Here is a 27771-nt window from a genome sequence, read left to right as displayed (position 1 = left end):
ATGTTAGATTTCCTTAAATGACTTTCTGTACCTGATTGAGAAAAAGTCACCTGTTGCTAGATGTCGTTGCAACCTGTGTTCGTATAGTACTCTAATCACTGCCTACTCCCTTTTAGTGTGTGAGATAACTTTCAGCATGTGTAGTGTCTTTCCAAAGGCCAAGTCACCTTTCTGAAATGTGGTGGATTATAATATAGGAGGTTTTAGATGGTAGCCCATGGCTAGTCAATTCACCTGCCAATTTTTTTTTAAAGAGACCAAAAAAATTCACTCAAGAAATCTGAAGCCCTCGTACATCTGGTTTCTGCTCCCATGACACAAGAGCCATGTCAGAACCTTTGAAGGTCCCCCAGAGGTCCTGAAACCACAGATTGAAAGCAGGCAGAAGGGACAATCCCAGAGAAGCTGATTCTAGTGCTATGTGTAAGAAGTGGATTCCGGACTTGTAGGGGGTCTAGTATTCATACAGTCCAGGGCCCATGCCAGTCTTAATCTGGCCCTGCTTCTTAATGTAGGCCAGTGGGTGTCACATTGGTTATTAGTTATGTTTTCAGCATTTTTTACATTCTGTTCTCTATGATAATCTTAATGGACTTGAAATAAGAGGGTGACAAGCTAAACTCTTGCACCAGGGATCATAAGCCTCTGGTACTCTCCTGATCTCTATAAGTATACGCTAAACCAGAATCCATTTTGCTATTTCAGTCTTACATTTTTGTCATGAAAATGCATTTATGGTGTTAAATAAAAAGTCAACAATTGGTTTCAGTTTATGAAACAAAAAGAACTTTAATGTTGTAATATTTTTTGTAGGATCATTTATTACATGGTTTATTAAAACACAAGCAAGATTAAGCTTATTTTCTCACATTACTTCTATTGTCACATGTATTTCAGAAGAATGTTATAGTGTAGGTATTGTCAACTTCTATTTTTATGGGTTCAGATCATTCTGGTCACATTTTAGCATAACTTTCACACCTTCTCCTCTCATAGTAGTTTCAAATGCTTGTACTGCCTTTTCTAAGGGAAAGCGATGTGTGACCAAAGGAGCCACATTCACTCTTTTGGATGCCAGCATAGAAATAGCCATGGGCCACCTGCAAAAGTAAAAACTAAATTGTTCAATTCTATAGAGAAAAAAAACACAAAACCTTAAAGGGAACCTGTCACCAGGAGACCCATTTTTAGCACTCTCCCAGTCCCCATAGAGCATAGTACATGCACTGCCAAAGTGTTTTTGTATAAGAAATAGGTTTTACAGAAAAAAGATATGTTATATTGTACCTTTCATTAGCATGTGCTGTGTGACTAATTGTCTAATGGGAGGGGCTGGAAAGGAGCAGTTCCCCCCACCCTTGGGAAACATGTAACCTTTTCAAATATATGAATAACTCCCCTCCCTCGGGATTGGCTGTAGAGGAGCAGGGGGCGTTGCTAAGCCAAGTAATGGGTGCTTTCATATATTTGAAAAGGTCACATGGAGTAGCTGTTCCCCAAGGGTGGGGGGGAACTGCTCCTTTCCAGCCCCTCCTATTGGGCAACTGCCTAGTCACACAGCAGATGATAATGAAAGGTACAATATAACATATCTTTTTTTCTGTAAAACCAATGTTTAATACAAAAACACTTTGGCAGTGTATGTACTATGCTCTGTGGGGACTGGGGGAGTGCTAAAAATGAGTCTCCTGGTGACAGGTTCCCTTTAAGCATCTTAAGGCCAGTTCACATCTCTGTTATGTCTTTAGTTACTTTGAGAAAAAAACAGAAGTGGTTAAACACACAGAACAGTTGCAAGCCTCTACAGCGACTACACAGAGGAAAGGTGTAATGCAAAGACTTGTACTTGTTCAGTGTGTTCCACCACTCCTGGTTTTCGCTCAAAATAACTGAAAACCTAACAGAGATGTGAAGTGGCCCTAATATTTAAGAAAACTTTAAAAGCAAAAAACAAACTTACGTATTGCAGTATCTGAAAATACCCCTGATGTCAACCTCTCGCACAGCAGCATTTACAATGGGCACATTAACCATTGCTGGACCCAAACCAACGAGAATTAAAGTTCCACCAGAGCGTGTTGCCTGTGGTTAAGAATACAATAAAATAAGGGTAACAAATTTTTAGACCCATTGCCATTAAAAAAATAAATAAAAAGGAATAGGGCACTCTACACAAGAACCTCACCAATCTTAACTTCAGACAAATTACAGAATAAGACTTCACGCACATAAACGTATTTTACATCTAGGCCGTAACCCGGGTGTAGCATATGGGCAGCTGAGGAAGGGGTGGGGTAAACACTCCTCACCCCTCTCCTCTATATAGGGGGACATGCAGCTGTGCTGTATTTCAGGTAAAATATAGAGCATGCGCAATCATTTTTGTAGCTACAGTACAATTCGGTGACACATGTGTGTGCTCACCTACACTTCTATGGTGGTCGTCTGTAAGGCTAGCATATGGCCGCCATATACTTTTGTTTGCTTGGGCCTAAGAACATGAACATGAATATTATTGTCACCAGTTGCCAGTGAGTGTGAGAAGAATAGAAAACTAGAACAGAAAACAGATGTAAGAGTTGGACCTGATCCAAAATTTGCGACGTGCACAGTTGTCTTATACACAAGGCCATGGTAACCAGGTCGGTTTGTATTTTCTGATGGAGTGCCTGTGTCTTATAATCCAAAGGTGAGGAGAATCCAGCACCGCCATATAGATCGGGTGAAGTGCTTACAAAGCATTTCACTGAAACTCAGAGATAGCAGAGCCTCTGCACTGCTCTCTCTCCAAGCCTCTCGACAGAAAGGCAAAAGGACCTTACCAGCATCATTGGGTCATGTGACAGTCTCAAGTCACATGACCCAGAACCTAGGGCTCTGATTACATGGGAGGAGTGGCTGGGGAGCTACTGGAGGAGAGGCAAGTTATTCTGAGGTGTTTTACAGAGGGGAAAAAAAAGCAGATGTGGTGAGTTGAGTTGAGAGCCGCTGCTATATATGCTATAAATATATTTATGTGTGTGTGGGGAGGTGGGCATAAACTGAGGGGATAGGGTATGTAGGGGGTTTAGTAATTATAATTGGTCAAGAACAAATAGTGTGAGTATGTGGGGGGAGAGAGGTGGAGCAGAAGTGTGTGTGACATAGCAGAGATGTCTGTGCGTAGAAGTAGCATAGCTGTCCGTGTGCATGTTGTAGAGCCCATTGTGTGGGAGCTATTGTTTGTGTGACAACCATGAAAGGTGTGTCTTATAGTCCAAAAATATGGGACATGAGGCTGTGTAATATCTGCTCAAGCAAGAGCTAGAGCCTAATTTGGGTAGAATTGCTACAATATATTGTACTTTTTTTTTCCATTTCCTTGGCTAAGAGACCAAAACAGAGATATTGTATATTAAAAAATTAGGACACTGGACAGAATACAATATGATATAATGTATTTTCTAATACCATGCATGAAAAAACAAGAGTTTTCATGCTTAACACAAGCTGAATCCTTGTTTCAGGCAAAGGAAGGCCAACAACTTCATTAAAAAGGAGTGTTAGCCTAAGGCACTACCCAAAGTGTAATCATGATGTTTAATATTATTGCCCAGGGAGCAAATAAGATAAGAATGTATTTGTGCACCAATAGATATCCAAGCATTAATAAATAATGGAACATATCAGAAATTTGGTCATATGCTGGGGAATTTTCTGGGGAATTGGGTTGAGAACATTGAGATCTCAGGCAAATTACTCTTTCCTCCACTAAAGCAAGAGATACAGTTCTATATTTAGTCGCATGTCTACAGATTGTTTAGCTATTATATTTTGGGTGTGATGTTTAACGTGATATTAAATAAATTTTAGGATAATATTTGTATTACAGAGTACAGTATATTTACCTTGTAATTTACATAAAGGACCTTTTATCAGATCACAGCTAATAGGGATACAGACAGTAAGATCGATTCTGTTAGACATTGATGTTTGAACACAAGACATTAGCAAGAAACAAAGCTGACAAGAAGTCCAATATCTTCACTCATATTAGTGAACTGTTATGGTTGTCAAGCAAAGAGCTGAGTTTCTCCCATAGACTTAAAAAGAGAAAATAATATTCACGGTTTGAACTATTTTACATAGTTGCTAGTGTTGAAATAATGTGCTTTAAATCAGTAAAACAGGGACCCAATTTCTTTTGTGAACGTTCACAAGTTGAAAATATAACTGCATCACAACTGTGAAGAACTGCATTCAATTTGATGTGGTTTTCGCTGCAGTTTTTAATTTTTAAAAGATCAAAAACTGCACAAATAAAGCATTAAAACAAAGTACAGGCAGCCCTCAGGTTACATACAAGATAGTTTCCATAGATTTGTTCTAAAGTTGAATTTGTATGTAAGTCGAAACTGTATATTTTATAATTGTATAAATTGTTAAAATGTTATTTTGCCCCAGTGACAACTGTATTTCCAATTTTTTTGCTGTAATTGGACCAAGGATTATCAATAAAGCTTCATTACAGACACCTTACAGCTGATCATTGCAGTCTGGGAGTAAAATGAAGCTTTCACAAAGCTTCACCAGAGGTCACAGTTGGAAGAAGGGTCCGTCTTTAACAAGGGGACTCGTCTATAAGTCGAGTGTCCTTAAGTTGAACCGCCTATAGAGAACTTTATAATGCGATGCAGTTAATCTCAGAGGCAGTTATCACACCTGCAAATATTCATGGCGTATTCTGTGCATATGTACAGTGACAACTTGGGTATTTATAGGCATTGGAGGCTGTAACATGAATGTAGCACAGCTCAACATCACCTAAGGTGGCAAGTTATTTAGTTAAAATACTACATTTTAAAAAAAAACTAAACTAAATTTGCAATATTATGTACACCTGATATGTCATAAATAGATGCTAGATGTGGGTCTTACCTATGGGATCCCCCACCTGCCTAGGAACCACTGGTTCGCAGGCGTCCTTACCACAGCTGGGCGCATGCAGGGTCACTCTCTATTCAACTCTATGGGAACGTATAGCTATTGATGCTGCTTCCATACAGTTGAAAGGAGTTGCACTGTGTCCGCTGATCCACAAAATCATGCACATAAAAGGGTGTTGCGATAGAAATGTGGAAGACGCCCTTAAACTGAGTGCATCCAAAAAAATGGTACTCTCTGTTTAAGCATGTGTGCTGAATGCACCAGATTATTGATTATCCACTTTAGGTCAACTGATTTGTGATGCTTTTAACAAAGAAATAAAAGTTGATACGTTATAGAGGATGTGCTGCAAATTTCATTCATTCTTTGCAAGTCATTTGTGACCACACCTGCAGTTCAGACAGGTTTTCGCTTATGCACTCCCGCATGTGTTGCAACACATGGTAATTTACCCCACAACCCGAAAAGAGGTCTGGAACTTGGACAACATGAGCTTTTCTATTTATAAATTTGTGACTACTTAAAGAGGACCTGTCACCCAAAATTTCGGCACTAGTGCTTAAACAAACGCTGCAGTGTTAGAATGATAGCATTACCGGAAACCTCCGGTAACGCTATCTAACACTGCGGCGGGGTACAATGTAATGCCTCTACCCAGGACCGCCCCGCTCACTCCATAGGCCAGCGTTGACTGCCGTGCGTCATACAGCAGTCACCGCCCCTAACCCCGCCCCCTTATGAATACTTCGGACCGCTTTGATGATTACATTGTACCCCGCCGCAGTGATAGATAGCGTTAACGGAAACCTCTAATACTGCGGCGTCTGTTCAAGCACTAGGAGCTGCTTACTTTAGTAAGTGCCGAAATTTTAGGTGACAGGTCCTCTTTAATGCCTTATGCCAGTCAACCAGTGCCGCACCTGTATCTTGTTAAAGAAGGCTGGCAAATTAACACAGAGAATATGAATTAAAAATGGGTGCAACCAGCTTTATTCTTCTCCCAACAAAACAAATTACTACAAACCAAAAAAGCTAATCCCTATCCTTAAAGACACTACTTGAGTTGTGCATATGCAATTGGGCCAAGGCCCACTCCCATACGCTAGCGTCGCATTTACTCACACCGTGCTAGCGGTACTTGTGAACACACCTTCAAAGACGAAATACGGTTTAATTTATTCTTTGCATTTTTGTCATAATTCTCTGTTTCTGTTATTCAACAAAAAACATTTATATTTTATATTCAGAGAATAAAATCTGGCCTGATGATATAATAAGATGCACAGATATGAGGACATTCCAAATTATTGTCAGCTGAGCATAAAGCTGCCAAACCAACACAATCATTCAGTAATCACAGTGTAATAACTATGAGCAGGATTTCTCTGGAAAGCGTTATCAGGTTTCATATTTTTAGAAATAAAGGTGTGCCTTTTATAATTGGAATCAATAAAAGTTGTTGCCATTGTTTCTAACAATAAACAGAGCTGTGCATGCCACAGGGTAGGACAAAGCAGTGTTGATTTGTAAAACTTCCGTGTATGACGTGTGACTGTAAATCTTTGACCACCATTATTACTATTGGACACAGCTCAGGATCCTTTGGGCGCACTAGATATAGTAAAATCCTGCATAATAAAAACACAGGCCTTTTATAAACCCTTTTGGGCGAAATCTATGTACCGTGTATAAAAAATATATACATGGAAAAGATTTTAAACATGTTTTACAAATACAAGCACAAAAAATGTCAACCTCCCCACAATCACCCGGACTCTACTTGGTGTTGATATAAAAATGAGCCTCAGACCAATATGCTTTAATTATGGTACATTCTCAAACCTTATGAATGAGGGAACCTTTTTAACTCCATAGCACCGTGTGCAAAGGTTGTCCAGCAATCTACCAATTTTTGTGAAGACGAGCTGGGTATAATAGACTAAATGTCACCGGTATAAGCCTTTCCCTTTGCAGTTATGACTGTAGTCTGCATCAGGCCATGATTGCACATAAATACATGTGGAAACTGCTTCCACATGTATTTATGAAGTGCTTGCACCAGTATTATGTCACTTCTATAAAACGCATGCTGCAACACAATACTTTGCGTCTAAAGGTGTAGGAAACGCAACATAATTGTGGTGCATGCACTTTTGGTACCCACAGGGTGCACCAGATTCATGGTGAAAGTCCTCCGGTCTTCAAGAACCGGGCGCACTCTGTATGATTGTGAGGCAGACTGCACGTAGTTAATAAATGTGGGCCAATGTCATTACTTACATAATGGAGCTTGAGGAGTGCTTTGATGATTCACAAAATTTTATGGGCTTGGAGTTATCTCCAAGATGGCCACCATCTACAACTACAACTCCTATAATCCCTCAGATCTCAGTAACGGCTACTTCCTCTAATGCTCCGCTGCTCGTGATGATGTAACAGCCTGTCTTGCTCTGTTACCATAGCAATGATGTGTGTAACTGCCATCACTGCCCATTGCCCTACTGAGAAGGGTCTCAACACAACACTGGCCATACTGGATGCACTGCAAGCAACTGACTAGAACCAAACACAGTGATGACCACATGACCTACCCAGGCTGGTGCAGGACATGTGATGTGGACATGTGACCAGCGGCCATCTTCTGCCCACATTTTCCTCCACAAGGACAAAATCAATAAACTGCCAGTAGCATTTTATTTTAATTGTATTGTATGTCAACAACACTTTTCTGCTAAGTGGAGCTAAATTTTAAATAAGATCTGATTACATATAAGATTATATTTTAATGACCCATTTCCACATGAATTATGCTTATTCCAGGGAAGTGGGGAGTTACTAGAACCTTAAGATAGTTACGTACTTTAGAAACCTTTTCAAGGTAGATCAAATCCATCCCGTATCCAGACACTACCTGATATTGGCATTTACCCTAGGACATTGATTTACAAATGTTCTATGGAAAGTTGTTGTTGAAGAGTGACTTATTAAACTAGAAGCATTAATTTTTCCTGATGCATTTTAGATTCAATATAAATCACTTCTTTGGAAGTCTTATTAACTTCGTGACTGACTGGATTCATGACTCAGATGACAATAAATACACTGTAATATATTGCACTTGCGTGTGATACGGTTCACCCAAGTAGAGTCAAAGTTAAGGTCAATCTCCACCCAAATGTTAAAAGTTTATTAAAGATTTAATAATATATCCAAATGTTTCTATTGTCTGATGACAAATTATTGTTACGGTATGTATATGTTGCCTAGAAACAACAGATGCAAATATTGCAGGATTATTATATTATATATATCTGTGCAGTATTCTAATCAAAAGTTGTTATGAGGTGAAGAAATCATAAAAGGCACATATAGATTTAAGGTGGTGTCACCCTTTACAGAAAGTGTAAGCAGAACCAAAATCCACATTCTGTATTACCATCAAAAACTGAAGTGACTGGTTATATGAAGGCCATGTTTAGCAGGGATTAGAAATGAGCAAATGTATTTGTCAAACCTTAGATTGGTGTGAATCTGTCATTTTTGAATCACTGACTGATATCTGAAAATTTTTTGATTAGCTTTCAATTTTGCAATTGTGATAATAATAGAAGTCTAACAAATCCACTCAAATGTCCACTGATTACAAAAGTCTTTTGATGGTTTCTGTTATTGTCCGTTTTCACCGCCGTTTATAAGGAAAATTTCAGCAGAAATGTACCTAATAAACCACAAACATCCCCCAAGTTCATGTTCCTTATATGGACCGCATGGTGGTATCATCCTAAAAATTTAGCAATTAAAGTCAAGCTCTCTCCGCTTCAGAATGGCCCCTACACTTTAATTGATCGCCCTTTGTCAGGGACATAGGTAACCAGCTCTCTATAAATCTGGGGAATTATACTAATCTCAGCAACGGGGATATTCTGCGGCTGGTAGAGCATGACTTCAGTGCTAAACTCTCCACCTACGTGACGTTATACAATCAATTCATAGTCCATTTTTTGAATGATACCAAAACACAGGTACAAAAAAGGAACATAATGTGAAAAATGTTAAGATGCTTGACAACATGCTGGTAGGTATTTCTGCAGTGAAATCTGGAAATCAAAAAAAGGGATTTTTTTGTAAAAAATTAACAAAAAAAACATAGGATCTTTTTATTTTTTTTAAAAAGTATGTGTTTTAGAGGACTAGCGGGGTTATTATATACTAGGTTCCAGAACAATTATACAAGATCAGTTCAGACCCACACTGAATCTTACAAAATAATTTGCTGATCTCTAGCAGGGAGGTGGTAAATTTTGCTAACAAGGATCTTGTAATTACTTACATAGATTCCGGCCTGAATACAAGCTTCAGCTCCAGTGCACTCAATGGTGATCTCTGGCATGCATCCTAGTAATCCCTCAACTTTCTGAGCAATCTGCTGAGGGGTCTCTTTAGCAACTTGCAAAATAAAATCTGCACCTACTTCTTTGGCTTTTTCTAGCCTTGATGAAGATAAATCTGGAGAAAGATTTCATAGTAATGACCATTGGCAAGAGAGAAGCTTAATAATGTCAAAGTACTATAAATATAACCCACAATGAAACAAACATGAGCACATATTTGTATTCAAACAATACATTTATACATAGACTGTAGTGAACATATAGAATAGAAATCAGGCTAAGAAATTGTACCCAACATATTTTATGTAATAACTCAATATTTTGTCTTGGGATGTAACAATTTCCCAAATAAAAAGTAAAAAATTAACTTAACCACCACTTTAAAACCTTTTTTTTAATATTGCAGGAGATAATATCACACTTTTAATTTACTAAAGAAATATGCTTCTTTGTCCTATTATTTCCCTCCATTTGTTCACTTGTGGTAAGCAGTTTAACTGCAAGCAGTTCTGAAGTCTGTACACATCAGATAAGTGAGGAGAGGAGGCTGAAGCTGAATTCCTTACAGACCTAGTTAATATTATGAAGTGACTGTCTATGAGAAGTTTCGTTACTAATAACTTCTCATTATTTTTCTGCCGTCTGTGTGAGTACAGAGGGAAAGTCTATTTATGATACGTGTAGGAAAATAAAGGAGAAGAAAACTCGGTCAAAGCAGAATTTTTCTTTTATAAAACACTTAGTTTATTCTTATCACCTCCATTACTCATATCTGTAATTTGGAAATTAAATTCAGTTTTAATGTTCTTACCGCTTATAATCACTTGTGAAGCTCCCATCATCTTTGCAACAATTAGAGAGACCAGTCCAATAGGTCCTGAAACATAAATTTAAGATTATATGTATATGCAAATCAAGCAATAATTGACATAGTAAGCATTCTCTATATTTTGTAGAGCTCTTCCTGCAAAAAAAGACAGTGGAAACATTTCTCATAATCAAATTATCAGGTGTCTGGCTGACAGGGTGCGAACCGGGTGAAGTTTGTGGCCCGTTGGAGATGGGAGCGGTGAGCACTCCTCACCCCTCTCATCTCCATAGGAGCCGTTCACTGCACCCTGAGTGTGCATAATGTAAGTCAATTGCCAGTGTGAGCTTGCCACAGTTTGTAATGCCAGTTCATGACCCCCATATAGGTCATCTGCAGGAGGCCTTAGTATATACATGTTAAGATAATGTAGGCATAAGAGGCATGTGCAGTATAAATGCGTGCACTTTCATTTTCAGGAGGTGTAGTGGGTCATGCTTTTAATTGTGATTAAGTCTCTGAAACATGTCTATGTATGGTTGTATTCTTCAACCAATCTGCGTGGTCTGATCCGCCAGTCATGCTATGCTCCTATATTCCTCCAATTATATGTTAGAAAGAGAAAGCAGGTAGATGGATGTAGTAGATTACTGCAGGATAAGGCTATACATGGAAACAAGAGATATTGATCTCCACTGGAGCTGTGGCCATAAGGAAATTATGAAAAATATTAGGACCTTTATTACAGTTACTTGTTTTTTGAGGTACCTAAAGGGTGTATAGGATTGAAAGACATGCTTTCTATGAAACATACCACACCTATGCACTACTGCCTAGGGCTGTAATAAATTGAATAGCTGCTATGGTTCAATCCCGTAAATAGACAGAGGTGATTTTGAGGCACCAGATAAATTATGAAGCCTTAAGTTGTACCTGCACCACAGATGAAAACTCTGCTTCCAAGTGTAACTCCTGCTCTTCTACAGGCATGGATCCCAACAGAGAGAGGTTCTACCAGAGCACCTTCTTCAAAGGTCACATTGTCTGGAAGCCTGACATAAGCAATCATAACAACTTAAGATAAATACATAAAAGCGAGTTTAAAAAATTAAATAAAGCACACAAGTGTTCTATTTATTTGCCTAAATTCACTGGAAAATACAACAAATTCCATTTCAAGTTCAAACAATTACAAACTGAATGCAAGTGCACAGAAACAACAAAAAATGAAATATAAGGCTGCAGTTTCTGCATTTTCCTTTAAAAACTCAAAAACTGTATTGTATGATTGTTTACTATTTTTGTGGCATAAACACATACGGTAACTGCTTGGCATCTGTTACATGGGGTTAACAAAATTTCTGGCAACTTTGATCAATGCAAAATTATGTTTGTAGGTTTTGGATGACACTTCTAGGCATTTGAGATAATTTCTACCCCCATTCTATGGTCCGGCTGAAAGCAATCAGTAAAAAGACATGTAAAAAATATTTGCTCATAATGCGAAGCAGGACTCATATTAGTGAAAGGGACTTGGGAAAGGGAATGATGCGGTTACTATTAAACAGGGGTTGTGTAGGGAGTTAACTACAAGCTTCTCTGCTGTCCCATTGACCTTGGACTTTTTATTCCACTCCCTTACAGTGGTGGCCAAAAGTATTGGCACCCCTGCAATTCTGTCAGATAATGCTTGTTTTCTTCCAGAAAATGATTGCAATCACAAATTCTTTGGCATTAATATCTTCATTTATTTTGCATGCAATGACAAAACAGAAAAGAGAATTTAAAAAAACTGAAATCATTGATCATTTTAAACAAAACTCCAAAAATGGGCCAGACAAAAGTATTGACACCCTCAGCCTAATAATTGGTAGCACAACCTTTAGACAAAATAACTGCAAACAACCGCTTCTGGTAACCATAAATGAGTTTCTTACAATGCTCTGCTGGAATTTTAGACCATTCTTCTTTGGAGCCAGGTCCCTGAAATTTGAAGGTGCCATCTCCAAACTGTCATTGTGAGATCTCTCCACTGGGCCCTCTATTTGTTGGTAGTCTTCAGACTTAATAATGCCATGCACACGGCCAAGCAGTCCAGTGCCAGAGCCAGCAAAGCAACCCCAAAACATCAGGGAACCTCTGCCGTGTTTGACTGTAGGCCTTTTCCCAAAAAGCTCTACTTTTATCTCATCTGACCAGAGAACATTCTCCCAAAACGTTTTAGGCTTTCTCAGGTAAGTTTTAGCAAACTCCAGCCTGGCTTTTTTATGTTTCTGTGTAAGAAGTGGGGTCTTCCTACCATACAGCCCCTTTTCATTCAGATGCCGATGGATAGTGTGAGATGACACTGTTGTACCCTCGGATTGCAGGGCAGCTTGAACTTGTTTGGATGTTTGTCAAGGTTCTTCATCCACCATGTGCAGAATCTTGTGTTGAAATCTCTTGTCAACTTTTCTTTTCCGTCCACATCTAGGGAGGTGCCACAGTGCCATGGGCTTTACACTTCTTAACCCCTTAACGCTCTGCGCCGTAGCTCTACGGCACAGAGGTATAAGGGATGTATGAAGAGGGCTCACGGGCTGAGTCCTCTTCATTCAAAGGTGGGGGTTTTTGCATTTTGCATAAAACCCCCACCGCTAATAACCGCGGTCGGTGCTTGCACCGATCGCGGCTATTAACACCTTCTTTGCCGCCGGCGTCTAAAAGACGGCGGCGCGCGGGCGCCGCCATCTTTTTTTCGATCGCCACGCCCCCGAACGTCATCGGGGGGCGGCGATCGGTTGCCATGGTAGCCTCGTGTCTTCTCTTGACACGAGGCTACATGGCAGCTGCAGATTCGTTACAATGAGCCAGTGGCTCATTGTAATGAATGTGCTGCAAAAATGCCATATATTGCAATACAGAAGTATTGCAGTATATGGTAGCAGCGATCTGACCATCTAGGGTTAATGTACCCTAGATGGTCTAAAAGATAGTGAAAAAAAAAAGTTTAAAAAATAAAAAAAATTAATAAAATATTAAAAATTCAAATCACCCCACTTTCCCTAGAACTAATATAAAACATAATAAACAGTAAAAATCACAAACATATTAGGTATCGCCGCGTCCCAAAATGTCCGATCTATCAAAATATAAAAACGGTTATGGGCGGTGGTGACCTCCGAGGCGGGAAATGGCGCCCAAATGTCCGAAATGCGACTTTTACACCTTTTTACATAACATAAAAAATGAAATAAAAAATGATCAAAATGTCGCACAGACCTCAAAATGGTAGCAATGAAAACGTCGCTTCATTTTGCAAAAAATGACCCCTCACACATCTCCGTGCGCCAAAGTATGAAAAAGTTATTAGCGTCAGAAGATGGCAAAAATTTTTTTTTCTTTTTTGTACACATTCGTTTTATTTTTGAAAATGTATTAAAACACAATAAAACCTGTATAAATTTGGTATCACCGCGATCGCACCGAACCAAAGAATAAAGTAGGCGTGTTATTTGAAGCGAAGAGTGAAAGTCGTAAAAACTGAGCCCACAAGAACATGACGCACGTGCGGGTTTTTTTTTTTATTTTTCCACGTTTGGAATTTTTTTTCAGCTTCGCAGTACACGGCATGTTAAAATAAATAACATTACGGGAAAGTAAAATTTGTTACGCACAAAATAAGCCCTCACACAGGTCTGTACACGGAAAAATGAAAAAGTTATGGATTTTTGAAGTTGGAGAGCGAGAAATGAGGCGAAAAACCCTCCGTCCTTAAGGGGTTAATGACCCTGCGCACGGTAGACACAGGAACATTCAGGTCTTAACATCAGGTCTTTGGAGATGGACTTGTAACCTTGAGATTGCTCATGCTTCCTCACAACTTTGATTCTCAAGTCATCAGACAGTTCTTTGGTCTTCTGTCTTTTCTCCATGCTCAATGTGGTACACACAAGGACACAGGACAGAGGTTAAGTCAACTTTAATCCATTGCAACTGGCTGCAAGTGTGACTTAGTTACTGCCACCGCCTGTTAGGTGCCTCAGGTAAGTTCCAGGTGCTGTTAATTACACAAATTAGAGAAGCATCACATGATTTTTCAAACAGTGCCCATACTTTTGTCCACCCCCTTTTTGTGGAATTATATCCAATTTGGCTTTTTGTAGTTTTCCATTGAAGACAAATTAAATGAAGATAATAATAAAACATAATTTCTAATTGCTATATTTTTTTTTTTTTTTTTTAGAAAAAAAACTGAGTATTTTTAGACAGAATTGCAGGGATGCCAATACTTTTGGCCACCACAGTATAAAGAATGGCTGGACCCTTATACAAGCTATTATACCTCTTGTGTCCCCCCCCCCCCCCTCATCCTCATAGACTCTGAGCTCTTGAAAGCAGGGTCCTCACTCCTATTGTTTCATATGACAATGTTATTAGTCTGTTATGTCTTTACTTGTATATGTTCCCTATAATCTGTAAAACACAACAGAATTTAATGGCACTATCGAAATAGATTATTATTATTTGAATTCCATCTGTAACCACTAGGTGGCCACTGGTGGCTGTGATAAATAATGATATGGCCAATGGACTGGATACTATGTAGGACATTTCCTATGTCTCGTCCACCAGTTTTATTTTTGTTGGTTTCCTGGCCTACCTGTCACTTCTTCCAAAAAGTCTAACCCTGCAGAGATTTTATTCCACAGGCTGAGCTCACTGTTTCTGACTATTTGCTTGACTGTTCCCTCGCACCCTGTGCCATGACTGGTGTCTCTGTGCCCACTGGGCCAGCTGCTGCACATATCAGGGCCACCACAAGAGGAAGCAGCCTAGCCATCTCTCCACAGCAAAGTCCAGATCCCTCCATAAACTTAATAGGCTTAAAAATTCCAGAGAGCTCCAGGGAAAACATCCTTGTTAGTATCGCAAAGCCAAATTGGTTGGATAGCACAGTGGATATACAACCCACTATTCATTTCACATAACACCCAATGTATAGGAATAACAATTTATGTTAAAGGTTTTGATTAATGTATTGCAGTGAAGCAAAAGAAAGTTATGTTTTGACACATTTTAAAAAATGCAATTGTGTAATCGATGTATGCCAAGCCAAACGGTGAAATGAAGGATGAGTATCTACATTCTAGGGGTTTGCTAAATATTGGAAACTCCGTCAAGGAAGTTTTCATACACAGCATTTCTGTCCATTAACAGTTGCCCTCTAGCACCTTTTAGTGGACTTTTTCTTAAAGTCACAGTCAGACGTCTGAATTCAATTTTAAATTTTTTTTAGGTTTTTGGTGTCAAAATGGCACCCTAAAGCACTGAAAACTGCCTAAAATGCAAACAACAACATGCTGTTGATGACAAAGTGTTTCATTGTTGAGGACATTTAAAAAATGTTTACAAGATTTCCTAAATTGCCCAAATTGTCTTACTTGTAGCAGAAGCTTGCATTATGGGTGTAGTATCTACATAGGTTCCCATCATCGGGTGGTGTAGCGCAGAAAAAAATAGTAGGAGAAAGATTATAGCGCCCATTTTTGCAGTACTCATCATTTTCTCTTGGAACACCTGGTTCAATAGCAACTCTGTCTCCTGCAATGTCCAAACAAAACAAATATTCATGTATAGTAAACATTTATATCCATAGAGAAATCTGTTGAGGAAAACAGACAAAGATTTTTTTTTTCAATAAACTCAACATAATTTCATCATTATGATACAAAAACTGGAATTGTTGACAGTGATAGTGATTTATATGGTATCACCTCTACTCCCAATTACTTTATGGTACAGTATATAGACCTTTGGTATTGGTATTACTGTACATTTCTTTTGTATGTTGGCATTTTATTCTAATTAAAAAATGCTCATCACCCATACCATATCTTTAAGACGCTCCCTCCACTTTATCTACTTCTTACCTGATAGCTTTGTTTACCAAAATTGTAGCTCTCCAATAAATTTGATGTGTGAAAAGATTAAGATTAATGACCCACCAATCCACACCAGACCTTCTTCCTACTCTTCCTTTCTCACATTATGTGATCATTTAGAATTCAGCTATCCCTCTTCTCCCTTATTGATAACAGTCGCTTTCAATAACTGAGCTGTATCTCCTCCTAGACTCATGGTGAGAAAGTGACCCTAATGGGTGCAGTATTCATGAATCACCTGTACAAGCAGAAATACTAATACTTCTATGCCACAAAAGTATTGACTACGCACAAGCAGATGTGTGCCGTGAGACAAACGCCGGCCAGAAAAGGAGGGTGTCAGCGCATCTCACCCCTCCCCCTCTTAATAGCGAGCTGAGTGGCCGAGTGGCAAAGCCGGGCGGGAAAATGACCTTTCCTATCTTTTGCAGAGATTGCTGCCATTTGAGGATATGTGCATGGAGCCTTATGTAATTAGTAAATCAAAAGAAACATTCCGTTAACCATGTAGCGCTCAGCCCCATACTAGTACTGCGAGGGTCCCATCCTGTTCGGCTCTGCAATGTAGCCGAATTGACATCGGGAGTCACGGGGTGTCAGCAGTAATCTACCGTTGACCTCCCCGTGTAACACCCGTGGTCGGAGTGGGCTCCCATTGCGGGTATTTAACCTGTTAAATGCCATGGTCAGCGCGACCAGGGCATTTAACTTGCCTGTCAGGGGTCTCTGCCCCACGATCGCTCCCCCCCTCCCACGCGCCTTCTTCGGGGGGCACGATCATTCCTATGATCGTTACCCCAAAATGGTAACACTGGAAAAAGCATCTCATCCCGCAAAAAAAAAATGCTGTCACATGGCCCCAGTAACCAAAAAGCTAAAATTTTATAGCCTACGAAAAGAGCAAATGAGAAAACTAAAATCCAAGAAGATGCAAGTCCCTAATTCCCTCCTGCCTTAAAACGTGATGATTTTTTTATATAAACGCAAAACTTATCAGCCAAAAATTACCACTAAAATGAAGTACAACATGTAAGGAAAAAAACAATATCATTATTACTGTGATAAGTAACAGTGTTCAAAAGTTACAACTATATAAAGCGACGCATGTCAGAATCCAAAAAATAGGGCTGATTCTTTGGCGATAAAATGGCTGTGTCCTTAAGGGGTTAAAAGCCACAAATGGTATAACGTAAACATGCATCCAAAAGAGCGATAACACTTGTGGGCAATTTAATACATTTGCATCTAAACCTAGGGGATAACCACATGTACACATGTACAACATGTATGAAATAATCATAGCAATAATATAATTAACATGTGGCACCCAATGTAACCCCACCACCGGAGAAATACTGCGTCCCCAATCTGTCTCGGCCCCTCAAGTTCAATTATTCTTTCACTGAATATTTCATGCTATGCATATGTTGGTGTGTGTAAGGTTATATTGTAGTTTGTATAGAATTTGGTAATGGACCTTGTAATGAGAATTGCCCCACATTTTTTGAACACATCAGATTTTATAATTCCATTTATAGTTTTTAAGTGAACACTGGAGATCAAAATGTATCATTACTTGATTTTTTCAGAAGTAATGTAATCTAAAAAGTGCAGCCTAAAAGTTTTTCAAAATTACCAACATATCACCTTTATTTTGCAAAAATCATGCTGATGATAATTAGAGAATAGATTATCTCCCATTTAATATGTTGATATCTAGAATCCTAATCCTTCTCTTATCTGCTCATTTATATTAGATCATAGTGGCTCCATTATACTGCAGCAGTGACCTGACTCAACTACTAGAGCCAATGATGGGTAGAACAGTCATTTTCTGTCTATCAAGGAAGCACAGAACATCCTGGGAGACAGGAGTATCAGAGGTGTAATAAAAGAAGATACAGAAGGCAATGTATGCCTTATTTTATTAGTTGACACCATTTGTCAGCACATCCCCTTTAACAATCTTAGATTGGAGCCATTATTGCTGTGTACCTGGTTTGAGGTGATTCACTGAAGCTCCCACTTTTATCACTGTCCCTGAGGCTTCATGACCAAGAACCATAGGTTTTTTCACTATAAAATCACCAATGCGACCATGTTGCCAGTAATGTACATCTGATCCACATATTCCAACTGAATGCATCTTCAATAAGACCTCTACAAAGAAGTTAAAGATTTAGGTTCAAACATTTTTAAACAATTACTATATATTGTATATTAATTTAACCGGTTAAGGGCCCTTTCCTGTTTTTTCATGTCCATTTTTCACTCCCCACCTTCAAAAATCTATAACTTTTTTATTTTTACACGTAAAGAGTTGTGTGACGGCTGTGTTTTATGCATAACAAATTGCACTTCATAGTGATGGTATTAAATATTCCATGCCATGTACTCTGAAGCGGGAAAAAAATTCCAAATGCAGTGAAAATGGTGAAAAACGCATTTGCGCCATTTTCTTGTGGGCTTGGATATTACGTCTTTCACTGAGCGCCCCAAATGAGATGTCTACTTTATTCTTTGGGTTGGTACGTTTAAGGGGATACCAAATTTGTATAGGTATTATAATATTTTCATACATTTACAAAAATTAAAACCTCCTGTACAAAAATTATTTTTTTGATTTTGCCAACTTGAAGACAAAATGAGAAAAGAACAAGTGTGTATAGGCTACAAAATAAACAACTTTATTACAATCTGCAAAATACAAAAAAGTCCCACATATATGCTTTAAAACCACTTAAAAAGTGTACAAGTACACATATTTACAAAAAAACTGAGCGGGTCCGAGCCAGTAACAAGGACCCACTCACAGCCACAGGTACGTGCACAGCACAGCAGTAATGACAATAACCTCACACAAGATGTGTACAACAGTACAGATGTATGTGCCTAAATGGAGTCCTATGGAGTGTGTTACTGCAGAGCCTCCAAGGTGAACAACAACATAATGTCATGAGAATACCAAGGTAAGTATAAATAGAACTGGGTCACATGGATGCAAGAAATAAAAGGTACAAAGAATCAGACATAGGACAAAACCAAAGGCACATTGAATGAACAATTCAAACTAAAGTAAATGGAGGAAATGCTAAGTAATGAACCTGTGGCTGAAGGCACCCCACGCGTTACGTCGCCTCTTGCGACTTCCTCGCGACTTCCTCAGGGATTTTGCCAACTTCTGGCGCTAATAACTTTTTTATACTTTGGTGTATGGAGCTGTGGGTGGTGTCATTTTTTGCGAAATTTGATAATATTTTCAATGATATCATTTTTAGGACTGTGAGACCTTTTGATCACTTTTTATAGATTTTTTTATATTTTTCAAAATGGCAAAAAAGGTGCCATTTTCAACTTTGGGCGCTATTTTCCATTACGGGGTTAAACGCATTTTAAAACCGTTATTATATTTTTATATATTGGGCATTTTCGGACACGTCGATACCTAATTACTGTTTATTTATATTTATGTCAGTTCTATGGAAAGGGGGTGATTTGAAATTTTAGGTTTTTTATTATATATATTTTTTAAACTTTTTTTATTTTTATTTTTACTATTTTTCAGACTACCTAGGGTACTTTAACCGTAGGTTATCTGATCGATCCTATCATATACTACCATGCTACAGTATGGCAGTATATGGAGATTTTCCTCCTCATTCATTACAATGTGCTATCAGCACATTCTAATGAAGGGGTTAAAACGAAATAGCCTCGGGTCCAGTTAAGGATGCAATGTTGTCATATGGTTAGGGAAACTGCGGCTCATAACTAGAGATGAGAAGACCTGAACTTTAAAGGGATTGTCCACTTTCAGCAAATAATTCATATTGTTTGTGTAAGGAAAAGTTAAACAATTTTCCAATATACTTTCTGTATCAATTCCTCACAGTTTTCTAGATCTCTGCTTGCTTTCCTGCTATAGAAAACTTCTATGTTTACTTCCAGTGGATAGAATTCTGACCATGGTCACACAGGTGCACGGCTCGTTAGTATAACAGAGAGAAAGCAGAGCTGTGTGATATAACGTGCCATGCACCTGTGTTCTAGAAAGCTGTGAGGAATTGATACAGAAAGTACGGTATATTGATAAGTTGTATAACTTGTCCTTACACAATCCATATCAATTATTTGCTGAAAGTGGACAATCCATTTAAGTTCGGGGTCTGGGTGTGTTGCACGTGACCCAGCCATGCAGCCAATCCAGCAAATAGACACCTCGACCTACTAGTCATGGCTGTGGCCACACGGCCGCCTATCCAGCAATATGTCTGGGTCTCGCTGGACACACCCCCGAACCCAAACTTTAAATGCAATCCTACTCATCTCAAGTCATAACTTACAAAAGTTATATACCCTCACTATCCTATTACCATAAAAGTGATGATAATAAATACTCACCATTTGGACCAGGTACAGGAACTGGTCGATTTTCCTAGTAGAAAAAGTAAAAAGTAATAGAAAACCTTAGTAGATTACAGTATAAGCATTTTTTATAGCTTTATTGCTATAAGCAAATATTGGAAAATAAAACTGGTGAGGTTTTCAAGTGAGGTTGAATTAGGTCACTGTGGTTTTAAAGTATAGTGAAAACAAAAATGAGTACTTTATAGTCCTTATAAGAATCCCGTCTGAAGCAGTGTCATAAGTGTACAATCACTAACATAATACACACACTGGGGGAAATTTATCAGACGTTTCTGAGGTAAAACTTTTTTTAGTTGCCCATAAAAAACAATTAGAGCTCAGTTTAAATTTAATAAACAGCTGTGGGGAAATGAAAGCTGGCCTCTGATTGGTTGTCATGGCCAAATAGAACAGTTCTACTCGCAGACACGTTGTTTCAATCACCCAATTGTGCTTATATTTGTGAAATATCAGTATAACCATAAATCAACTTACAGCTCAATATATTCTCATTATACCTATACTTTTCCTGTGATACACAATATAAATTATTGTTCAAGTGTAACCACCAATCAATATCAAACACAGACACAGTTTTCAATCTCCCTCGGCACTCTAGAAAGCAAGTGATGAAGGAGTCATCGGCCAATCAGGAGGCCCACTATTCACACATCCACAGCAATGGCATGCGCCACAATCTGGCGCAATGTGTTCCACACTATCATTGGGTATTACACGCACCTGATTCGAGAATCTGGTCACATGACCTACATGGCCATTGCCATCTTAGTAAAGGGCATACTGCCCATATCCACAACATATACACAGCACTGACATTACTGACACAGCACTGATGTCCAGTTTGGAGACCCATGCACCTCTCAAATATAGACTACACCATTACTTTGCTCTCCCCAACTTTAATAAATACACAAACAAAACACAACATGTGAACAAAGTTTATTATTAACAATAAAGTCAAGGAGAACTAAATGACTAACTTCTAATAAATAACCTATATGGATGGAGAACAATCATAAGATTGAAATGTCTTTTTTGTTTTAAGTATAACATGATGTTTAACAGATTATAAAAGAAAAGGTCTTAAAGGAAACCTACCACATGATATGGTAGGTGTAAGATGCAAATACCGTGCACCAGCTCAGGGTGAGCTGGTGCCGCAGCTTATATTCGTTAGTGTCCTAAACCGCTGTATTGCGGTTTAAACACTTTTTAATCTTTATAGCTGAAGCAGCTTCGTCGCACCAAGTGCGCGACCGTGCGTGCGCCTACATAGGAAGTGTCGGAAAGCCAGTGACGTCACGTGCACACGGTCGCGCGCCTGGTGCGCCGAAGCTGCTTCAGCTATAAAGATTAAAAAGTGTTTTAAACCGTGATACACCGTTTTAGGACACTAACGAAAATAAGCCCCGGCACCAGCTCACCCTGAGCTGGTGCTCGGTATTTGCATCTTACACCTACCATTTCATGTGGTAGGTTTCCTTTAAAGATTTTGCTAAAGCCCTGATATTGTTGTCCATGGCCTGCTTCTAGTACTGTGGGCAAGTTATACTTTGGGCTGCATTCACATGTTCCTTTGCACAACATTTAGAAATGCAATGCAAATGTCCGGAGACTAGGCACAACCAGACTCCCATTGAAAAGCATGCAATCTATAACAAGTGTCCGGTGTTCTGGATTGTTTACCTGCAAAACACTGGGTGCTTGTTACTGATCATATGCATTTCAAAGGAAAGTCTTATGTTGTCAGGCAAAGCCTTGCCCCTGAGCAGCAGCAATAACACATGCCATAAAATTTTTTGTAGACTAATGTAAGCCATCAGACTTCTGAACAATATTGATCAATTCATAAAGGGAACACAGGATCCATGCCCCCACATTAATTTGTGAGGGTCCCACATGGGGACCCACAGTAACCAAAAATGTATCTCCTTGGTAGCTTAGTAGTTACAACTGCTGCCTTACACTGCTGGGTTTAGGATACCATCAATGGCAATATCTGCGTGGAGTTTGTACTAGAGTATCCTCACAAAAACATACTAAGGTGTAAAATTGGCTACTTATATATTTATGGCAGGGTTAACTACAGAAATCTCCCTGTTTTTTTAGCTCTTTGTGTAAAAAAAAAAAAAGCATTAAAATATTTAATATTTATCATCTAGTGGATTAGTTGCTGAGACGAAACAACAGTGTGGGAATGCTATGAGTAACAAGTAAATGAAGGTTACTGGGCCACAGACAAGTTATGTTGTGGAAATAGTCAACAACTTACCAAACGAAGATCTCCAACTCCATGTACTACAACAGAAAGGTTTTCCTCGAGATTTGTGGCTGCCATGATCCTTTCCTGATGGTCTTCCAGAAAATGTGTGCTTGGATTATCTGTAGCAGTTGTTTTTGCTCCACATCAAAGAGTCTGGTTAAAGTTTGATCAGAGCCTTCTGTTTGTCAGATTTTGACCCTGGTTCTAAAAGAGGAATGTTACCATGTGCTTAGCTGGGGGAAAATGATCACTTATAAGACCTATGTATTAATATTAATAGTAAATTTGTTATCTTTTGCCAAAGTTCTTGTAATTATTAAAAGTACAACTCATTGCAACATCATCCCTCTTGGATCCTTGAACAATAGCTGATTCAATAACTTCAAAGAAAAATAAAGGCAGCAATATTAGGCTGTAAATAGATCTTTTGCTTTTATGCTACCAGTTTATTACTGTAAGTGCAATATAGTTTATAATTATAAGGGTATGATTGAAGATCTCAGATCACAAATTGTAAGGGCTTATTATTTCATCTGACAATGTTATTACTCTGAAATGTTTGTATATGGACCCCATGATGTGAAATAGGATGCAGAAAATGATGGCGCCATATAAATAAAGATTATTATATAAGAGAGTAACTTACAAATGAACACATGTATGTGCACAGTTAAGAAATTTGCATTAGTACGTCAGTTTGTCAAATTGCTTTTATGAAAATTTATACAGGCAGTCCCCGGGTTACATACAAGATAGGGTCTGTAGGTTTGTTCTTAAGTTGAGTTTGTATGTAAGTCGGAACTGTATATTTTATCACTGTAATCCCAGCCAGAACTTTTTTGGTCTCTGTGACAATTGGATTTTAAAAATGTTGGGTTGTCATAAGAATCAATATTAACAATAAACCTTCATTACAGACACATTTGATAATTGCTACAGCTGATGATTGTAGCTTAGGACTAAAGTACAATGAATTACCAATATCCAGAGGTCCGTTTGTAACTAGGGGTCGTATGTAAGTCGAGTGTTCTTAAGTAGGGGACCGCCTGTATTGTCCTTTTTACATTTAGCATTACTAACATTTTTCACTAAATCAGCTGCATAAACTGTATCTAAACTGCATGTATGAATCCAACTTCAGCCGAACCAGAATAGCAACGAGTGTTATCTTAGATAACTAACACAAATACAGCCACACTTTCAAAAGGGACAGAGAATTAGAATCCTATGAAAATGTTTGCAGTGTATGTTTAGTTAAAATGTTATCCGAAAAAATCATATGTCACCCCTCACATGCCTGGTGATCCCCATGGTATTTCATGACTAGTGTCTGCACCTGACCAGAGCTCAGTGATTATTTGCATTATTTACTTACTGTCATGATGGTTGGGCAACGAAAGCCATGACCCAAGATGCCCATTTTTATAGCACATCAGCATTGATTTTTGTTTAGGTTATTTAGTCTTTACTGGTTTCTTTATGGCACCATATAATATCATAAAAACATCTTGTTTTGTACTTAAAAAAAAAAAATATGAAAGCCTATAAAGTGACTTATAACACTGTATATTGCCTCTATACGATAATATATTGTGCATAACATATGCTGAAAGCACACCATGAATAAACTAATAGAAAGGGTTCACCACCCATGAGGCCATCTGAGAAAACATAAGCTGAGTGATGATGGGGAAGAACATAAGCAGGTAACATAAGCAGTAACTGCTTCAGGAGGAGGGAGAACATGAGGAGGGGTGGTAACTGAGTGAGAAGAACACAGCGGGCATATGTAGCGATGAGTAGAATATAGAGTATAGGAGAGATGAGGTTGCACATAAACATATTCCCTTGTGTTACTATACTATAGATCCACCACTGAAATCATAAGGATGTGCAGTAGCCACGCGCCACGTCTATTAAAATAATTATCCCATATGATGAACATCGTAAGAGAAAAAAAATGTAAAAATGGATGAATCGACACTTTTCCTCTCTTACAAAAAAAAAATTGGGATGAAAAGTGATCAATAGGTTGTACAGTGCCTGGAACGATAGAAATAAAAACAACAGCTTGACCCACAAATAAATGACCTCACACACCAAACTTTTTTTCCTCTAAAGATTTTAATTTGATTTTAAAGGTATTAAATGTACCGTAACAAGCATATATATTTATGTGACAGGAACAACCCCAAGAATAAAGGAGAGGTATCAATGGAGAGAATAAAAAGCCTAAGCCTCCTGATGTATCTGGCGAGACAGAGGGGGGATTAAGAGTACAGGGTATAACATTTTGATAGTAATGGATCTAACGGTTTATACCAAAACTGAATATTCAAAGACAAAGTGGCACAGATTTATTAAAGGAGTTATCCGTGTTACTAATAATTTAGGGCTGTTTAAAAATAATAAATGTGCACTTACCTCCTCGGCGCTGCCGTTGTCCGGTTGTACATCTGATCTGTGCGCCGGTTTGACTACAAGGGCCGGCCGGAAGCTCCCATCCGACACCATCTCCCAGTGCTTACAATGCTGAGAGATAGGGACAGATCGGAGGAGTCCCTAAATTATTAATAAACTCAGACAACCCCTTTAAAGAGAACCCGTCATGCAAAATAACCCCCCTAAACTAAATATATTTTCATAAACTGCCATTAGAGAGCATTGCCTCTATCCCTTCATTGTCCCTCTACATGCCTGTAAACCTAAGCAATGAGGTCCTAAAGCTGTATGCAAATGACCTGTGAAATGTCCAATGAAGCATTAGCATATTCAAGCTGTCCACTCTATTCATGAGTGGGAGGCACAGCCACACCCCCAGTGCGTGACTGACAGCCTGTATAATGATGTGAGGCTGTATAATGATGTGCTTCCTGGTGCTGGTGGCCACGCCCCCTGCAGCCTGTGTGTGAGTATAGGAGAGATACTAGGCTCCAGGCAGCCATGTTACAGCAGAACATGTCAGATTCATGTGTAGCTCATGTCTGTGTCTCTCACCTGTCTATTAGGAGGATGCAGCACACACTAGCAATGCTTTACTATACATTACACACAGACATGAGCAGGGGGAGGGGTAACAGGGGTGACATCACTGCCTCTGACCATGTGACCAGCCTCATTTACATAATAAAGAATAGATGATTTTACAATGAATAATGTATGAAATAACTAGATAAAGGCTGGGATGGATCCTTGTGAGTTGCTCCAACAGGTAGAGGTGACAGGACTAGGGACACAGACCTGATGACAGGTGTCCTTTAGAGCCCCTGCAACAGTTTTCTGTCTGAATTTGCATGTTCTTTTCAGTGCAAACTGCTTGCACATGTATTTAAGAAGTGTCCGAGACACATTTTTGTCGCAGCTGCACTATACTGCACATTTATTATGCAAAGTCTGACAGAATTGTGCTGCATGCCCCATGTTAAACATGCACCAGTTTGCGCAGTGCAAGGGGCACCAGATTCTAGAAGAACATGCTCCGCAATGCATTAATTTGGTGCCCTCTGCACACTACACAGACAAACTGCACATAGAGCAGTTTGCACTATCTTTGATAAATGTGGGTATTGTGTGCAATTTCATGCAAAATATCCTTCTTAATCAAAACATTCTCGTACAGAATCACACATACCAAGGGCTGATACTGTGCACCAGTAAAGAGTCCTTCTATAGCCCATAAGACTGTACAACAATCCACTCCAAATGTTTGGCAGAGACCTAGCCACATGGAACAAGGTTATAAAGATGATTTATCGGGACCTGAGATAAACCATTTTTAGATAAAAGAAGGGTGTCCGTTAATATGGCTCTATGGGAACCTGTCACTAGCTGTATTTGAGAAAATATGGTGACAGGTTCCCTTTAATGAGATTGTTTACGCATATCCTTTGGGCAGGGGATAAGAATAACCGACTTATAGACAAACCACTCTGCTTTCATCTATTGTATAGGGCAGTGGTGGCGAACCGGTGGCACTCAGAGCCATTTCTGTGGGCACTCAGGTTCTCACCTCCGGACAGAGTTCATCATCAGACAGGAACAAATCCACCAAATCTTCCTGTAGTCCCAGTAGAGATGCTGCTCTCAGCGCTATTTTAAAGCAACACTCTATTGGCTGTTTGGAAATGTGTGAAAAGTAAGAAGGTGTGGAAGGGGCTTCATTATCATTGGAGGTCTTCCTGCTGGGCCCTTCATTCTTCCTCTGGAGAGAAGCTACAATCATAGACTGAATTTTCCCTCCTTCTTTCATCTGTATTGGTGGCCTTAAGGGCTGAGAGGTAGCAATAAATTACTGCTTAAAATTCCATGTTGGCACTTCACGGTAAATAAGTGGATTTTAGTTGTAGTTTGGGCACTCTGTCTCCAAAAGGTTCACCATCACTGGTATAGGGTATAATAATCAAACTAGTGACAATACCCTTAAAACTATATCAGCAATGAATCAGAAAACTGCATGTAGTGTTGATGAGGTTTCTGGTGCAATTGCAGCAAAGACTGACTGCAGCTTTGGCTCACATCATTTTAAAGCAGTTCTAACTGCACCAACAAATCAGAATATGCAAGAAGCTTCCTCCAGCAGCTGCACTACACCTCCCAGCATGATTACTGATCCCTGATGGAAAGCAAACAGCAGTGTCTCTGTGAACATCGTATGTGTTGCTAAACAAAACCTCAGTGTATTCCGCTCTGCACATGCTGGAAGCTGTAGCTCTGCAGCAACTAATGGTGTAGATGTTACAATGAGTAAAACTTGCAAATGACTAAGTGCCTTACAACTTCAGGGCAGAGGATAGAACTAGTGGAGGAGCCCTGGGGAAGCACACACCATTAATATGAGATACAACATCACAGCACACCCAGCATTTCCCAGCACAGCTACAAGCCATGTCTCTTACACACCTCATGTGTCAGGCAGCCGCTCTTTCACTTCCTTTAACAATCCTCTAGCTAGCTGCCTTCTCAGTTTTTTTTTTCTTTCCCAACAAACTTTAATGAGCAGATTAGTTGTGAGCAGGTACAGCTCAGGCTGCC

General features: G+C 39.1%; 1 protein-coding gene across 2 annotated transcripts; it reads right to left on the bottom strand.

The window, feature by feature from the left end:
- Positions 1 to 763: 763 nt before the first annotated feature.
- Positions 764 to 27771, bottom strand: SORD (sorbitol dehydrogenase). Of its 2 annotated transcripts, XM_072147996.1 has the most exons (10): positions 27640 to 27771; positions 22750 to 22944; positions 20451 to 20484; positions 18045 to 18209; positions 15549 to 15708; positions 11059 to 11177; positions 10129 to 10194; positions 9257 to 9432; positions 1961 to 2082; positions 764 to 1100 (listed from the first exon to the last, which is right to left on the bottom strand). In XM_072147996.1, exons 2-10 carry the CDS (start codon positions 22813 to 22815, stop codon positions 935 to 937), a joined length of 1074 nt encoding a protein of 357 aa, XP_072004097.1. In that variant the 5' UTR covers positions 22816 to 22944; positions 27640 to 27771; the 3' UTR covers positions 764 to 934. The 2 variants fall into 2 exon arrangements, with proteins under 2 accessions (XP_072004097.1, XP_072004095.1); XM_072147994.1 differs by lacking the exon at positions 27640 to 27771 and having other exon boundaries at positions 22750 to 22990.

Source organism: Engystomops pustulosus, chromosome 4 (genome assembly GCF_040894005.1).
Source record: "Engystomops pustulosus chromosome 4, aEngPut4.maternal, whole genome shotgun sequence".
NCBI classification, from domain to species: domain Eukaryota; kingdom Metazoa; phylum Chordata; class Amphibia; order Anura; family Leptodactylidae; genus Engystomops; species Engystomops pustulosus.
Note: the sequence above shows the minus strand (reverse complement) of the source record. Positions and strands in the feature narration are given on the sequence as shown.